The following is an 18,628-nucleotide window of genomic DNA, read 5'->3' as shown; positions in this document are numbered from 1 at the left end:
GTTTTATGTGTGCATTTGTGTTCTCGGACCAAGCCCGAGTTCGAGACGACTTTTGGAGAAAAACACATTTTTTATGAAATTTTTAGAAGTATATTGATAGAGTGCTTTCTTTAATTCGACTAAAAGAACGTTTTATCATCATTCAACTCAATACACCTCGAATGTCTACTTGAAAATTTTCAATTCTACGTGGTGAGAGTTGCCTTCCTTTTCTTCTATTGTAAATGTCTCCTAAAACACTTCATTAAGTAGATTGGATGTTAGTTTGTTCTATGTTACCAATCCAACCAACTCGAACCCGAACTTTTGGATTGGATCAAAAATATTTCTCAAATCAACCTAACCCGGACCATGTACACCCCTAAGTCTGAACCCACTTCTAATTCTAATGGTTGGCCTTTCTAAGCTAGGTGACTAAAAAATAAATACAAATTAATAATAATAAAATCAGTATAAGAAAATGATAAAGTAATCTCAGTTGAACAACAAATCCTCATAGTTTACAACAAATTTTCAATATTTCAAAGAATTCTCACCCAAGGATGAACCAATTATAATTGTAACTGTCATTCTCAAGAATCAAAAACTACAGATATCTGGAGGGTAACATGGAAGTTTAAACCCTAAACCCTAAATCAAAAACTACAAAAATCTGGGGAGTGAAGCATAAAAAATGGAAGAGAAAGAATCTATTTGGCCCCATATTTGCTTTCTCGCCTAGGAATCTTTTGCCAACATAACTCAGCTTCTTAGAAAAGTTGGCCATTCAGTAAAATCAATGAATTATTAAGGGGTGAATGATTCTTAACTTTGGAAATCTATTGAAGAGAGTTCCTAGTGAAGTAATGAACTCATAATGAGGAGGTCAATTGAGAGTCGGAGATGCTTACATCGTTCATGAGATCGTGAGACATTGCTGATGGTATTCGGTGGCGCTTCAGAATCCTTGAAGTTCCAACTTTAGCCATCTCATAGTTTAGCACAATCACCCTATCATCATCCAAATCAAACCTTACACTGTCTTCACTATTGTCCACGAGTTGGCACAAGTGTTTCAGATTTTCAACTTCGACTCCATTAACCTTTTTAACCTGCTTGGAAAAACGAAAGAACATTTAGCAGATTGGAGCTTTCAACTTGGTGTAATTTGTAGTAGGCGGCATTAGTAAAGATTCAATCGTAGAAGAAAGTAAATATATTACGGCCCAAGCCCACCGTTAGCAGATATTGTCCTCTTTGGGCTTTTCCTTTCGGGGTTCCCCTCAAGGTTTTTAAAACGTGTCAGCTAGGGAGAGGTTTCTACACCCTTATAAAGGGTCTTTCGTTCTCCTCCCCAACCGACGTGGGATCTCACAATATAGTAGTGGGGAGTGGGTGTATTGACTGAATGAAAATTTTCCTAAAGGTCTTTTATCACTAACCAAGGAAAAGGGACCACTAATTTCTGTTTCATCTTTGTTTGTAAAGCACTCACTATACATGAAAGCATTGCAAAACAAAAATGATTTCTATTTCTTGTCAATGTCAATAATGTACATGAATGCTTAGGTGAAAACAATAATGTATCCTGTATATTTATGAGCACGAGCGTCTAACCTGCAACTCTGCAAGACGCTCATACCCTGCATTAATATCATCCATCAACACCTGAGAGAATAAGCAGCAGTTACAAAATTGAATCAGAAATCTTAATGTTAATCATTTATCTTTTTTGATATGAAACTTGGGAGAATTTGACCTAAGGTAATGTTAATCATTAGTCACCCAGATGAGAACAACTTCTATAATGCTTCTTTTTTTTTTTTTTTTTTTTTTTTCCTTTTCTTGTTGAAATAGGAAACTAAATGCAAGGATCTATTGCAGGACATCTTATTTTCATATAAAAATCAATGGAAACCCAGCGTGTAAATTAGTTATCATGCATGCCTCAGAAAAATGTCAGCAAACCTGTGAAAGAATGACAAGTTGTTCACCAGGCTTCTTTGGTAGTTCCCTTAGTGCCCTCTCACACAAGCGACGAGGTGAAGTATTATACCAATCTTCTCCATACTCATGAAGGTAAGGCTGGATAAGTGGAATGAAGACAAGACCAGCAAAAATGTAGTAACTAGGAAGCTTATCAAACTGATGAACTGGGACCAAGGGTTGCAACTGCAAAACATAGAACTTATTAATATAAATGCTAGAAAGCCAGTTGATATGTTAAGAGGAAGAGTGAAAGATATATTCAAACTGATGATTGGTACGAATAGTAAATGGAAGAAAAAAGGTTTTTTCACTTGAAAATCTAAAAATGCTCAGTTTTAAAGCATAATAAACCAAAGTTTGTTGTGGGATATGGACTTTGGACTAACATTCAGTAATAGCTGTTTTGAAGGACTTGGGCCTTGTGTTTCGTATCAAAAGAAATAAACAAATAAAATCTATTGTTCATCTAAGTGATTGAATATGTTGGATTGTAGCTCAATTTGGATCGAAGTTCAATGAGACTCCAAGGATATTCTTATCTTTCCTTTTACCTCTAATATATATAACAATACGTGACTGGAATGACTAGAATTCTAGAACTTTATAATAAAATGGGATTGCTTGAGTCATGGGGAAGAGATAGTGAGGAAAGGGCATTGGTTCAAAAATACATGAAAATCATTAATTATAGTGAATTTGAGAGTTGCAGAAAGCATACAGGTCGGAGGGTGATACTGAGCTCACAAACTTGACCGTCCCTCAGAATTTTGATCACAGATTTTTCATTGGCTTTCTTCATAGACACCAAATGGTCAAATGTTATCCGCTCTCTGTTTCGAAAAGAAACTGCATAGTATGTAAATTACAATAGGAAGAATTATTGAAAATAAAAATCAAGAATTTTAGCAAAATGAGACAACCTCAACTTACTTTCACAACTAATATAATAAATTCAGACAACAGCTCGAGCAAAATGAAATGTAGCACTTTTTGTCTTTTGAAATATCTTGAGTTCAACACATTGGGACTAAGATTCAAGCCTTCACTTCTTTGCCAACGATATAAAGCCTTAAACAGTTCCAGCTATGTTCACGTAGACTTTTATCTTTTGAAATATTGAAATTTCACTTTGAATTCATCATTGTCCCAAGCATCTTGTAGGTTAAGAGAATAAAAAAAAGATAAAATTTGGTGACAGTAGATTTTGTGTGCGGTTCCTTTTGATGCTATGTGCTTCTAATATATTGGGAAAATTAAATATAATCAAACATCTTCACTTAAACTTTTGGGCTCCATAATGATTTTAAATGGTATTAAAGTAAGAGATCAAGAATTCAAGCTCTTGCATTGTTATTTCCTCCTAGCTGATATCATAGTTTAGGTTTTTGGCTGCATGAGACAAATAAATATTTGAATCTAAATATGAAAAGGAGTACCTAGGATTTAGTGAACTAGACTAAATATATCTTTAAAATACTAACGTAATCTTTTGAGTTAAGTGATAATATAACAAGGGAGTTAGAAGATAAGAAACATGGACAAAAAGTAAGATGAACCCACCACATTGCCATCCCCATGCTTTCTTATCAGTGATAAATTTAGCAAGATGACGATCCCTATCGTTACATATTTATGCTGTCTATATGAACAACTTTTTCCTTCAAAAAATAGTAACATTGTATGGATGTCTTAAAGAGAAAATGGATGAAGTACTGGATTAGGAAACATATGATACCTGTTCCATCATTGGCAATAGGCTCACCGTCAAACGCAAGGATGATATCATCCTTTTTCAGGATATTGTAAGCATCTGAAAGGGGATTAATTTTGTTCACAAGTACTCCAGTCATTTCAGGGCCCATCTTGAAGTGGTTTCGAAGTTGAACATTTTCAGTAATCTGGCAGGACAAACCAAGAGAACAGAATCCAACATACTTTCCACTCTCTTCTACACCAGCTATAAAATGTCTTATCACAGGGACAGGAATTATGTACCTGCAGGATCCATTTACAATGAAAAGAACTAAGCAAAGAAAACTCTTTTATGGTCAGGAGCAATTAAAGTATGTACAAGTGAACATTAATTGTTTAAGAAAAGATAAAATTTACGACCTGCAATCATGTTCCATAATGGAAGAATACTGAGTTCGTTAATTCCAGTAAAATTTCTAACTCGTCACTCACCCAATATTTTCTGCACCAGAAAGGTTTTGGAAAGCTACTCCAGCAACTTTATTGCCCATAATTGCTGGCCCACCACTATTTCCTGGATTTATAGCGGCATCTATTTGAATAGCCATCAGTTGGGATGCACCATGTACATATTGTGTAAGTTCAATCCTAGAAACAACACCTTTAGTTATAGAGATGTTATCCCCACCTGCGATGAAAAAAATATTGTGAGGATCGAGGTCTTTAGATGTCAAAACCACCATTATAATTTTTTTTCACGTGGAAGTGAATCGCACAAAAGGGGTGCATGATATTAGAGATGATTTGGCCTTAATTGCCTTGATTGCATCCATAATTTAAGAGAAAGTAATCAGAGTTAAAGATTATTAAGAGTTGACGATCATAATTCCAAATTTCAAAAGACACCTTATGACATATTTAATAATAGGAAATCTATGCATCTTCAACTAACAGCGAAATCGAATAATAGAATTATAAGAATATTCTACGATAATAGAGATAGAAAACTTTCAAATGTAGATGTTTAGTGAATTTCCATTAATATTTCTCTTAATAAAAACTTTTAGACCAAGAAAGCATTCAACAAAGAGAAAGAAATGTGTATAGATTGAAGAAGAAGCATTTTTGAGAGATGGAGATGTCAATTTATAAAACTGATTACCATTTTACCAAATTTAATTTCTTGGTACAAGGGTAGAAATTTATACCCTGAGGATAGCCAACAACAGCCACGGTTTCTTGTAAGATAGGAATATCCCCCAACTCCAAACAGTTGGTGTCTTCCCAGAATTCTTCACTATTGACAACCAGAATAGCCAAGTCGCATTCATGACCAACAGCTAAAACTTCTGCCCTATACTTCGTTGGTGAGCCATGCTTTCTTACAAGAACGAAGGTATGATCAGCAACAACATGAGCGTTTGTGAGAATCTTTTTTCCAGAGATGATGAATCCTACATTTTTTTTTTTTATAAAACAGTGCAGAGAATGATACACAGAAGTAAGAACTTAGCTAACAGAGTATGCCACCAGATTTCCTTAGGGTCAACTTCAAAGCACAAATGAAAATGATAAATATACTTAGTAGCTCAGTAACTTCCACTATAAGTGTTATTGAAACTACTTAACATGTGCATATGCATAACAATCCATTATCATTTCTAAGAACCATGTGAAATCCATTCAAGTAAAAGGAGTTTTAAGAGCTTAACATGGAAAAAATAAGAAGCAAAAACTCTCCCCATTCGGTCAAGGTCACAAAAATTGTCAAATGAAAAGGGTAGAAAAGATTTATCATGAACTCATTACAATCATTAATGAAAAAAACCTGAAAACCATTTCCCTTGTACAATTTTTTCTGGTAATTACAACATTTTTTTAGTAATCAAAGCCCAAAGATGAATGTTGAACCTAGCCAGGAATCAAATCTCAATGCTAGAACTCTACACTCCCCTAGAAATACAATTATTCCTATCCAGCCATCCCAAGGAACTTCCCCTTATCCACAAGGCCGTTTTCAAAATAACCTTATATATTCAAAGGCAACAAACGAAAATTCCTGCAAATAACACGCTTACATCAAATACAAAAAGAATATGGTTTCAAGTTTTAACAACTAAACTATAGCAGCAAGAACCGACTGGTGAAGACAATCGCTTAAATTTCAAAACTCAAAAGGTGTACAAGCCAGTTAACACAACTCAATCAATCGAAATGGAAACAAACAAAGTCCACAAAGCCACAAACCGGAACCCATAGTTTCCCGCTGGGACTTGTTCTGCCATGGAAGAAAGTAGTTGGGGCTGGAGGAAACAGTGAAAACCTTGACAACAGATTCCAACGCCAGTTCAATCGCAGAGAATGCATCAGTCGTAATCCTCTTCGCCTTACTCCTATTCAAATGAGGCGGTAGAGCACGCAGGCCTCGCCTCGATGTCGTACGATTTCTCACCAATGGCTTACGAAACGAGGACGGAACAATGTCGTTTCCATTACAAGGATTTTCATTATTCATCTTACTCTCGCCATTGTTGCAACAATGATCGTTTGTGGCGGATTTTAAGGAGGAATGAGATGCAGAACATGAGGAGAACGCAGTAGCTCTGGTGCTGATTTCAGCAGCAAGAGAGGAGGCTAATGGTAAAGAATCTTTGAGGAATTTGGAGAAAGAGGAAGAGGAGAAGCTACGAGCTGAACGGAGAGTTGGAGCGAGCATGGCTGCTATTCTTCCTTCTCCTCGCCCCCTCTGGGATGAACAAGAAGGGAGGCACGGCGGGAGACGGAGGCTGTCTCAAGGTTCTCAAGGAAATGGCGGAGCAGACTATTTATAATAAAATTAATTAAATTATGTCGATATTCCTAATAATAATAATAACAGAGTATTATTATATTTTAAATTAAATTAATATTATTATATTTTAAATTACATTAATATTAATTACTTTCAAAATAAAGTCTTTCAAAAGACTTTAAAAAAATATATTTTTTAATTTTTTTTAAAAAAATTTTAAAAATACTTTTGTTGTTAGGGTAACATTTTAAAAAATACCGATCAACTTTCAAAATTAATATTAAAAAAATTAATATTAAAAAGAGATAATCTATAAGGTGTCAATAAACGATTTTCGTCCATGTATTGACCATAAAAAAAATTTAGAACTTTCATTTTATACACGTTAAAATTTCATGAAATTTTTTTAAAAACGCTATTAAAAATTTAAAGATGTGTTTGAAACAAAATATTAATGGTGGTGATAAATATATTTTTATTTTTATTTTTATTTTATTTTATTTAAGATTAATGGTATTATTGAAATTGTAAAAAATTTATAGATAATTTTGAAATAAATGTTGGAATTTATGCCCTACAATCTCATAATTAATAATTTAATTTTAATAATAATTTTGATTATTTTAATTTCATTTAATGTTAATTGACATATATAAAGAATATAAAAGGTCTATGATGTATCGATAAAATTGACACAACAAACAACGGTGATTTAAGTAAAATTCGAGTGATTCAACCAAGGCACACTCATCTATAATCACTCACATAAGGTTTGGAAACCTGAGTACAGTTTTCAAGAGCCGAACGAGAATGAATACCACACATTAGAATCCTAATAAAATGTTTAACTGATCCATTTCGGATTGACAGAATTCTAGTATAACATTATACCAGATAACGAGTATCAACTTCCAATTGGTAGATCCGACAAGGATTACCCAGCACTTACAAGACGGATCAAAGCGTTTCTTTCTACCAACTTTAGCGACAAAAGTTGATCTTTTTACAAGATCAAAATAACTATGATTGTTAGAACAACAAATATCGAGATGAAAAAACTCCACCCACAGAAAAAGGAAAATAGTAGATACTTTAACGATTGAACTATACTCACATTAACCAGATAACGAGTATCAACTTCCAATTGGTAGATCCGACTAGGATTACCCAACACTTACAAGACGGATCAAAGTGTTTCTTTCTACCAACTTTAGCGACAAAAGTTCATCTTTTTGCAAGATCAAAATAGCTTTGATTGTTAGAACAACAAATATCGAGATGAAAAAACTCCAACCACAGAAAAAAGAAAATAGTAGATACTTTACCGATTGAACTATACTCACATTAACCATTAGCTAGAGCTAGAATGATCGCTCGAGTGCGGTCGGACATGTGGGAGGGGGAGCTTTATCTATGCAGGGGAGCCCTTACTTTATTAAGAGAGGGCCTATCACACATCTTTATACAGAACAGACTACAAACTTGAAGATAAACAAACAACAGTAGGCTAATAAGCATAAACAAAATACTACATATATTCTTCTCTAGGAGAGAGGTCAAAAGAAAATAGTAGGTTGTTACCTATACAAATGCCATGAATCCAAGCAAACAAAACCAAACACCAAAGGAGAAGCCACAGTCCGAAAACGTCGACCTTCGAATCCAAACGTAAGAGTCGAACAATTGCCTTTGTGCACATACAATTTTTGAAGTACTCCCCCCCTTCCTATGGATATTATTCTCTAATCTAATCCCACATATAATTCATCTTTGGCAATATTTGTTCGTAAACGACCAATCAATCTTATCGACACTACATATGGTACACTTATTTGTAAGAAAGCACGTAGGGAAAACATAACTAACTTGGAAGATATTGCTGGAGTCTTGGGTACCTGTAATTTGCATCTCGCTCGACATATTACCTAGTATAGTTCTGCCTTCAACGTGACGCTGTCGGTGGTCTATCGCAGTTTGGTGTCGTAACATTGAAAGAAAAACTGATCTATATGCTCTAGAGTTCCAACTCGTCGTCCAGATTATGGTGTTCACCTTCAAAACTTGAATTGATATGTATCTTCTTTGATGCTTGTGAATGTTCATAACTTTTTAGTGGTTATTATTATAACCCAGTGCTGATCAAAATTAGGTATCTAGAAGAAAACATCAGGGATCTGATCTGGAAGCAGTGAAGGAAGAAAGAAGACCTGCAGCTTGTGCGGGTAGAATATCACCAAACGTCGACATCGCAGCTGCTGATCGATCTTTAAATATGCCAACTTGACCATCGGTCAACATGGATCCTAGTTTTAGAGTGCTCTCTCCAAATCTGCTCCCAACCTGCAAGTGAAATAGATACAGTTAGAAGCCTTGGCAATACATGATGTTATTCTGGTTTTGCTATACGTGAAACGAAACAAATGAGTTGAGTAATCTGATCAAATCTTACACGTCTTGAATAGTAAACAGGGAAAAAAAAGTAAAAATAAGTAAGAGGTGAATATCTATGTAGTTTCCGGTAATGGAAGGTCCCGTAGCGAGAATCCGAACAAATACCAACCACGACAAATGTCGGAAAACTCATCCACAAAAAACAAGAAACTCATAATCCACAGGATTTTACTAAATTGAAGTCCTTGACATCTTGACAACAGTCACAGCCAGATTGGTAAGCCCAATTGATACCATGAGGGGAGGGATGAGGGGAGGGACGAACATAACGATAACTAACGCTAAAACGCCTTGCAAGTGGAATGTGGAAGTCATGACGATCAGCCATCGGGGATCTAAATATTTTCTCTGAAAATATGAAAACTATGTCTTTAACTTTTTTAGCGTTTCTCAGTTTATCACTGCCGAGGGGAAAAGGGACAAAGATGACCATAAAACCTCAAGTACCTTGGAAGTGGAAGTCATGACCACCAGAGAACTAAATTTTTATCTGAAAAATACGAACAATATGCTTCTAAAGTTATCTACGTTTCATGGTTCATCACTGCCTAACCAATGAATATCAACAATGATCCGGTACTATAGGGCCCAAATCAATAAAAATCAGTTCATTAAGTTGTTTAAGAAAATTTAAGCTTCCCGAAAATGTCGAGTGCAATAATTGAAACAGTGGTTAACTAGAAAAACATTAAACAGGCTATCAGAAAAGTAATCAACTGCATTACCTGCATAAAAGATTTAAATAACGGTGCTGCTACACCGAAGCTGGAGTTATCATTTAAATCTATTTTTTGTGAAAGCTCTCCGTTTGTATAAGCTTTCCAGGAGTTTCTCGAGGAGATGTCATCTGAAGGTGTAGAAATAGTCGCCTTCATGCCTCCTTTTGATGACAAGACTGGGGCACTGGATAAAAAAGAATTACATTACACCAAGTTCATTCTATACGATAAACATTTTTTTTTTTTTTATGAGAAACGTGAAGATATTTTATAGATAAAAGGAGAAAGAACAACTTAAAGGCCAGGGGATAGAGAAAATCCTCTCCAAAAACTACATCAAGACAGCTTCCTAATCATTTATAATTGACAAAAGACTGTAGGTACAAAAGAAGTTTTCCGTGGTTGGAACACCACCAAGATGAAATATACTGTACATTCTATATGATAACTGGCAAATCAGCACTATGTTTGTGAGTTTTGAAAGAACAGAGAAATGACAAGCTTCAGTAGGCTAGGTCAATTAGTCTTCTTTTATCATCGTGTATTTAACTATTGAAGGATTAGCCCTAAGGAGATATTGTAATTCATGAGTTCGGAGATATTGTAATTCATGGGTTAGTAGATATCTATTACTCACGTTCAAGGGAGTATGGAAGGACTAAATAAAGGGAAGTAATTGACCTCCCTATTTAGATAATTTAGACTTGCAACAATAACAACTAGGAAAGAACAATGCAGTACATAGAGCACCTAACCCAATAATAAATGGGACTCCGGAGGACACAAACCCGATACGTTCTGCCCATTAGGACAAGGAAAAGGTGACTTACTAACTCCAGTTCAAGTTGATTGGGCATCTTAAATTTCCAGTTGAAAGAAGGAATACTAAACCAAAATCTTTGAAACATATTTATCATAAGACAGATTCAGAAAGTTATAATCATTTTCTAACACATTTCTTGACCGTTCTTCACCTGAAAAAGTAATTGTAAAATTTTTTATGAGAGGGCCAAGAAGAATTACCTGATGGGAAGGTATTTAAAACGAGGAACGGTTAGGCATCTCATGATATTGGACTCTGAATTGCTTGGCAATTTCTGAACAGTGTCAGTGTACATCCTATTGAGCTGCACGAAGAATCCAAAAAGGACAGCATGTCGAAGGTATGTCTGCCTTTCATTTTCCCAGAGATATGGCTCATACCTGAAATGAATTCCAGGAACTGTTATTCATCTTATCCTAAGTAGTTGCTACTGACATCACTAGCAAATGCATTCATTAACGGTAAAGCGAGCAGCATAGATAAAAAGAACCACATCCAAATGGATACAGACAATGAACCAATATTTATTGAGATAACATACCCATCCATACATAAGAATGAAATTTGTACATACCACACTTCCTATCCTCTTTTATTTTTCGTTGTTTTGTACTAACATGGATGATCTATGGCAGAATATACCCATTCATACATGAACGAAATGGTTAAAACATTCAATGCTGAACGGTTGAACACACACACAACATATATACTATAACAAGTGTCAAGGACCACACCCCCACCAATCCAAGGATACCCACTGTAACGACTCAAGCCCACCGCTAGCAGATATTGTCCTCTTTGGGCTTTCCCTTTCGGGCTTCCCCTCAAGGCTTTGAAACGCGTCTGCTAGGAGAAGGTTTCCACACCCTTATGTGGGATATCACAATCCACCCCCCTTCAGGGCCCAGCGTCCTCGCTGGCACTCGTTCCTTTCTCCAATCGATGTGGGACCCCCACCAAATCCATCCCCCTTCGGGACCCAACGTCCTTACTGGCACACCGCCTCGTGTCTACCCCTTTCGTGGAAGGGCCTCCTCGCTGGCACATGGTCCAGTGTCTGGCTCTGATACCATTTGTAACGGCCAAGCCCACCGCTAGCAGATATTGTCCTCTTTGGGCTTGCCCTTTCGGGCTTCCCTTCAAGGCTTTAAAACGCGTCTGCTAGGGGAAGGTTTCCACACCCTTATAAAGAGTGTTTCGTTCTCCTCCCCAACCAATGTGGGATATCACGCACCAAAGGTTGGGACCCGTGAGAAAAAAAAAATTCTAAATTTGCTTCTTTTTTTTTTTTAAGAGGAAACATGTAATTCATCATGGAATTTTCTTAATACTAAAATTGATAGCATTAGTCATCGATTTTAGTATTTATAAAAAAGTTATACAACGGAAAGTCAGAAGATTCCATTTTTAAGCAATCAAATACTCAAAATATAAACAACTAAAGTTTGCAGAAGTTATTATTTTTCCTAATGACAGGCTAGTACGTTAAAAACTTCCCTGTGAGCTACTCTGCTTTTAGAGAAATAAAATAGAAGGAAAAGGACTCCATCAACTCTAAATGATAATTTGTAAACATTAGAAAGCTTCCAACGACAAAAGTAAGAAATAAAAAGCTAAACATATGTTTGCCAGTGAATTGAAATCAAGAATTTTTGAAAGACAATATGCTAATGAATTCACATGCTCTCAAACAACCGATATTTCAAGCAGGATTTGTAGCCACTAGAAACGATAATTTGTGACCATTAGACAGGCTAGTACGTTAAAAATTTCCTTGTGAGCTACTCTTCTTTCAGAGAAATCAGAGAAATAAAATAGAAGTAAGAGGACTCAATCAACTCTAAATGGTGATTTGTAACCATTAGAAAGCTTCCAATGACAAAAGTAAGAAATAAAAAACTAAACTTACGTTTGCCAGTCAATTGGATCAAGCTTTTTTGAAAGACAATCTGTTAATGCATTCACACGCTCTCTAACGACTGATTTTTCCTCGCTTATATCCTGCTTCCTTCTGAAGGCATACTTCGCCCTTGGGTTTTTGGACAACTCTTCACCCATGTTAGAATGAGCCCCACATAAAATATCAGCAGTGAATCTTATATCCAACAGGACCTGCAATACTCCTTTTTCTGACACTTGAGGCCCGCCAACTTCCATAGATGAAATGAAATCTCCATAGATACCTATAACCTGCAAGGTACTAAAATATATAAGCTGAAATAATGTAATTTTTAATCACTATCGAACCACATAACACAGATTTATGAGTTGTATGCCAAATACAAGTGAAAAACAGACGTTTCATTCCAATGTATAGCGAGGGAAAAGCAATAATATTTCATCACAAATGACCCAGAAGTCACGTAGATATTTCATATACTTCATCCTTATTCTAATTTTTATACTTCCCAATTTTTACCCATTTAGTCCTTCTCTCCGACAAGGGACAGAAACCAATGTCATCAAGAAACAGATATAAGGATAGCAATATTCTCACTGATATTCTAATGTGAAATTGAACACTAATAAACTTAAATATTATGGAATTGGAAGTACAGCATGTATGGAAGGCATGAGTTGTCATGCACTTCAAATAAATAAAATGATAGAAAAATTAGCAGATGAATGGTGGCACTAATTAAGATATTTCCTTTTTTAGAGACTAATTTTGGCATAAGATTATTGCAAGCTGGTTCCTTGAGGAGGATTAATACAATGGTTTTTGTCCAGCATTCTTCATCCTTAGTTTCCGAAACTCACGGTACATTTCTTGCCAAGGACGTTGGTTAGAAGACAAGGATCACGTTTCATTGAGATATCTCTTTGCTACGAAGGTTTTGGAGATATCATTCAAAAATTTTGGTGTCAGTTTGGCTCCAATCAAAGTTGTCATGTTGTAAAACCCCTTCAAAATAGAAGTAAATTTATCTGACATGCAGCATTCTTTTATATCATTTGGAACATCTAGTTACAATGAAATATGATAACCTTCAAGAAGAAGGATCTTGCTGTGCTGCTCTCTTCATACCTCCCTTTGGGAATTATCTATAAAGCTTTTCCATCATTTTCCATAGTTTATATTCTTAACAACTAGAGTCCTTCCTTTCACTTATCAAAATGAAGACTTATTTTCAATTAAAAAAGAAAATTTCAAAAACTTTTAAAACAACAGACTTTTATCCAAGCAAACTAAATACCTTTTCCAGCAGGGTTGTTGCAAATTTTCGAATAATTGTCTTGTCAAGAACATGACCTCCAATCCTGTGAATTTCTTCACATGCACGGAATAGAAATGAAATTATATAAAGAGAAGGCATTGATGGAAGAGCAATTTTCATATCTGATTGGCCTTCAGCAGATTGTTCTTGCTTGATTACTGTCTCTTCCCAGCCCTGCCAATTGTCAAAAAGATATATCTATCACCATAAATCCATCAACTATAAACAACAAAATCAGCAAAAATAGAACCAAAGGAAAACGAAAAAAGCTGCAATATTTTGATAAGAAAACCAGAAAACTGGTAGGAAAAACCTAAGATGCATCAGAATACCACATAAAACTAGACATGATATGATTTTAACAAAAATTTCAATTTCTGTCATGGCCCTTTTCAGGAAAAATTAAACAATGTATACTCCACACATTTTCAATGACAAATTAGTAGTTTCTTTTTTTTTTTTTTTTTTTCCTTTCATTTTTTAAATGCATATGCAAAAAAGGATTGGATAAAGTGGCGATTTTCCCGCTCCTTTTGCAATTGCATTGAGATTGCGGAGAGAGGGGATGTGAGGCTTTGTTGCTCAGGATCTTGACTCGGGTATTGATACCAAAAAATGCAAGGGACCACAAAAACAAATTAATCCTAATCCAGGAATCAAGCACTTGAAACCACAACTTCTTCTTTTACCTTGTTTTAACTATATTTTTTGCTAAATGAGAAATCTAAACGTCGAAGTGTTTGATATTTATTCCTCAACGAAATGAATCACTTCCAAAGTCCTGCTCCCACCTTTTGCAACCTTAGCCTCTATGTGATTTCATTTCATGGCAACTTTTTCATTCATCAAAACAAGAAACTGGGTTCTCATGAAATATTTTATAATCCAAGTAGGTGGTAAAAACTTGTTCCAAAATACTGATGCCTTCATTGCATCCAAGGATATCCAACCACCATCACAGGTTTCTCACCAACAATAATCAGACAGTAACTAATCAATAATCAACAAAAACATAAAAGCCTGTAAAAAAGAAATTAAGCTAGTTTCACAACAAAAGATCAATGTGAATAAAGATGAATATGAATAAACTTTCGGCGTGAAACATGGAAAATAATTTTCCTAGCTCACAAATTTTCTTGGTTGTATAGTTAAAAATGCTAAATCAAATAGATGAGTTTTACTATAAATGATTTGGCATTGAGGAAAACAGTCATTGAAGGTCTCAATGCACATGTACAAGGCAGGTTCTGACAAAGAAATTACAAAACGGTAACAGTAAAATAAAATAAAGCAAATACCACTTACCCTCAAGGGCGTTGCTGACAGTAGGGCATCATCTCGGGCAAGATCTCTAGAGAGAATGGCAGAAAGCTCATTACATAACCATCGCATCCACAAGGTATGAGACCTCACAGAAAGATCATGAATAACTCTATTCAATTCTTCAAGTTTTGGGCTTGCACTTTCTTTAGTTCCAAGCAGCGCAGTTACGGCTAGTGACGTTTGTCTTCTAGAATCAGTAGACATTTGTCGTCCTGGAGAATTAATGTATAAAGGAGAATCAGGAGCACCTTTCGACGGTCGCAGTAATGAAGAATGCTTATCAAAAACCGAGGATGATATGTCATTTACCCAAAATTTTGGTGACCCAAGGATGACACTAATGTGCTTCAAGTGATTTTGAAATGCAAACAGGAGTCGACCAACGAAAAGTGATCTCTCAACAAGTGGAGCAGGACTAACGGGCTGATTAGCAGTCCGACTACCTTCCATGTTACTATATAGATTATCGATCTCTTTTTCTAGCTCCATCAATATGGTTGACATGCTTTCATAGCACTTACTCTGTAGATAAGGAGCCAAATCTTTTAACCTTATTGATGCCTTGGGAGATTCTATGAAACTGAGAAGATCCTCAAGTACACTCTTACAACAGTTCTCGAATGCATCTCTGATACGACTGACTTCTGGACCGAAATATGCATTGATACAACTATTAGAATCACTCTCTTCTAAACATGCTTTTGCTCCCACAGTTGGACAGACTTTCTTAGCATTGAATTCAATAAACCAAACCCCACCACCTGTAGAGGGCCTGTTCAAGTATCCCTGGAAATCCATAATACTACTACTTAAAGCAAACTCGGGTAGATGAACCGATTCTTCAATATTAATTACTTCAATCAGTTCTTTGAATTTCGAGTCGATAATAGCTTTCATCCTGCGAGCAAATGCATCCTCAAATATGTCATCCCAGAGGTCTGAGTCATCTTCCAAAACAAGTTCCCTCATTCGACTCCACGGCAACTCAATTTCAGACCCGAAAACACTTTTCAACCAATCCAAACTTCCTTCCAAGACTTCCTTACTTTCCATTGTCTCTCTTATTAATTTCTCAGCAGAAGCAAGGTCCTGGCCGCTTCCAATGGCATCAATCAAAAACCTTCCATTGATCTGGCTAACAATCTCTCTCCCACATTCTCTTAGCCAACTTGAGCAAGTCCTAGCAATGTAATCTTTCTCAAGCATGACCATGACTGACTCTAATGTATCCCTAAATAACTTCCAGAGCCTAACTTCTTCGTCCGGGTTGGGAATTCCACCGAACAATTGAGATGCAGGTGGAGAGCTCAATATAACTTTGTAAAACAATGGCATATCATTCAATACTTGCAAGAACAACTCACCCACCTGTCCTATACTGACCTGAATTATAGCCAAAACCTCGCAGAACACGGATACTACAATTGAGCAAGCTACATTGCTCCCACATGTACCTAATTTTTGAGAAATCCAAGATTTTCTCGATTCGAGAAACAAATTAAGTACTTGCTTCGGCTCAAGTTCATCAATAACGGCGACAGCAGCCAAAGCATCTGCATAAGCTCCAACCCCAAGTCCACGATCGAGCAGTCTCTCACGACTACGCTGCGAAATCTGATATTTGAAGCTCTCAACTATCTGCCAGTGATGCTGAAGCAGAGGAAATTTTGAAAGAAACTTACGATCCGAATCGGCATTATGGGTAGTCAAAGCTTGCTGTACATGCTTCGCTCGAAGATGACGAACAGCAGCTTCGAGAAACATGGACTCATCGAGACAACCCCAAATATTCTCAGGGGTATCAACAAGATACTTAACCCGAGAAGCAATGGCATAAAGCGTAACACGAACATGATTATGAGAAGGAAGATGCGTGAGCGAATCAGAAGACGAAAGGGAACGAATGGAAAGGTGAATTGAAGAGAGATTAGAGGAAATAGAATTGGAAGTAGACTTCATAAGAACGATGGAGTCGGCAGAGTCGATCAGATCTCGGTAACGGTTACCGACGAGTTGCCGAAGCTCCTCTTGCTTGGACTGGATCTGAGCACGGGTGGAGGATTCCACCTTGCGAATTTCAGAAATGGGTTTGGTACGGAAGAGAGATTCGGCATCTCGGTAACCTCCTCCTCCGTCGGTGGAGGAAGCTGAAGGTGCTCCCATGGCTGCCACTTCTGATGTTTCAGAATTGAAATGGATCGGATTCAACTACAAAGATGCCAATGTCATGAATCAATCGCAAGGAAATTAGTCCAAAGAACGAAATCCGATTACAATTTAGAACACCATCTCCTTGATTTTGCTTCAGAATGGGATTTAGACAAATGCGGTGAGGAAGACCGTCGGTGTTACTGGTTTTGGTGATCAATGGCGGATTGAGAATTTTGGGGTCAAATATGAAAAAATCGAGATAGGTAGGTGAGGGTTAATTTTCCAAATTAAACACTTTACCCTTCAAAATGAAGACATAAAATTACAAATTTACCCTTTAACACAAACACGAGCATAGTTCAACTTAACATAACATCACTCGTTAGAACTTTGAATCTCCGTGTCCATTTCGATTAAAAATATAATAAATTTAAATTAACTTGAAGTTCACCCCTAGCCGATATTGTACGTTTTAGCTCATTACGTATAGTCGTCAGCCTCACAATTTTAGAACATGTCTATTAAGGAGAGGTTTCCACACCCGTATAAGAAATGTTTTGTTTCCCTCTCCACCGATGTGGAACTCACAATCCACCCTCGGCCCAACATCATTACTGGTATACTGCCCAGTGTCTGCCTCTAATACTAATTATGAAATTTCGTGTATGTTATTAAATCATGCACGTAGTGGCATCTCTAATTTAGACAAGAAATTTAGGGGCGGTACAGTTTCTAAAAGTAAAACAGGTGGGTAAATTAATTGTGCCTGTATTTTGTTTTTTTCTCGATGCTTTCTCTTTCCGTGAATATACTAAAATTGTAACCGTTTTAGTCCACAACTAATAGATATTGTCTTCTTTAGGCTTTCCTTTCCGGGCTTCCCCTCTAAGTTTTAAAATGTGTCTACTAGTGAGAGGTGGGCTAGTAGATATTGTCTTATTTGGGCTTCCCTTCAAGGTTTTAAAACATGTCTAATAACGAGAGGTTTTTCGAGACCCTTATAATGTTTCATTCAATGGGCGAGCAGATATTGTCTTTTTTGGCCTTCCCTCAAGATTTTAAAATGCGTCTATTAGAGAGAGGTGTCGTGGGCTAGCATGTATTGTTTTCTTTAGTCTTTCTCTCAATATCTTAAACGGGTCCAGTAGGGAGAGGTTTTCCATTTTAGGCTTCCCTTCGGTTTAAAACACATCTACTAGGGAGAAGTTCAGCGGGGAGAGGCTTCATGGGTTAGCAGATATTGTCTTATTTGGACTTTCCCTACGCGTCTACTAGGGAGAGGTTTTGTGGGCCAGCAGATATTGTCGGGGCTTTCCCTACACATCTACCAGAAAGAGGTTTCGTGGGCTAGCAGATAGTTTTCCCTCAAGGTTTTATAATGCGTCTACTAGGGAGAGACTTTTCCTTTTGAGCTTCCCTTCAAGGTTTTTAAACGCGTTTACTGGGGATGTCTTCCTTGGGTCTTTCAGGCTTCCCATCAATGTTGTAA

The 18,628-nt window shown here is 36.5% G+C and overlaps 2 protein-coding genes across 2 annotated transcripts; both read right to left on the bottom strand.

The window, feature by feature from the left end:
* Window positions 1-451: 451 nt before the first annotated feature.
* On the bottom strand, window positions 452-6,473 carry LOC111798551 (protease Do-like 10, mitochondrial). Its single transcript, XM_023681781.2, has 8 exons — window positions 5,908-6,473; window positions 4,869-5,114; window positions 4,153-4,348; window positions 3,704-3,963; window positions 2,687-2,814; window positions 1,948-2,151; window positions 1,597-1,647; window positions 452-1,091 (listed from the first exon to the last, which is right to left on the bottom strand). Exons 1-8 carry the CDS (start codon window positions 6,374-6,376, stop codon window positions 852-854), a joined length of 1,794 nt encoding a protein of 597 aa, XP_023537549.1. The 5' UTR covers window positions 6,377-6,473; the 3' UTR covers window positions 452-851.
* Window positions 6,474-7,962: 1,489 nt separating this feature from the next.
* On the bottom strand, window positions 7,963-17,395 carry LOC111798550 (conserved oligomeric Golgi complex subunit 1). The gene is made up of 6 exons (XM_023681780.2): window positions 14,971-17,395; window positions 13,645-13,839; window positions 12,357-12,637; window positions 10,645-10,824; window positions 9,628-9,805; window positions 7,963-8,791 (listed from the first exon to the last, which is right to left on the bottom strand). The coding sequence occupies exons 1-6, from the start codon at window positions 17,149-17,151 to the stop codon at window positions 8,618-8,620; spliced, it is 3,189 nt and encodes a 1,062-aa protein (XP_023537548.1). The 5' UTR covers window positions 17,152-17,395; the 3' UTR covers window positions 7,963-8,617.
* Window positions 17,396-18,628: the final 1,233 nt, after the last annotated feature.

This window comes from Cucurbita pepo, chromosome 7 (assembly GCF_057944985.1).
Source record: "Cucurbita pepo subsp. pepo isolate OVF chromosome 7, ASM5794498v1, whole genome shotgun sequence".
NCBI lineage: Eukaryota > Viridiplantae > Streptophyta > Magnoliopsida > Cucurbitales > Cucurbitaceae > Cucurbita > Cucurbita pepo.
The sequence above is the reverse complement of the archived record's forward strand: the minus strand, read 5'-3'. Positions and strand labels throughout refer to the sequence as shown.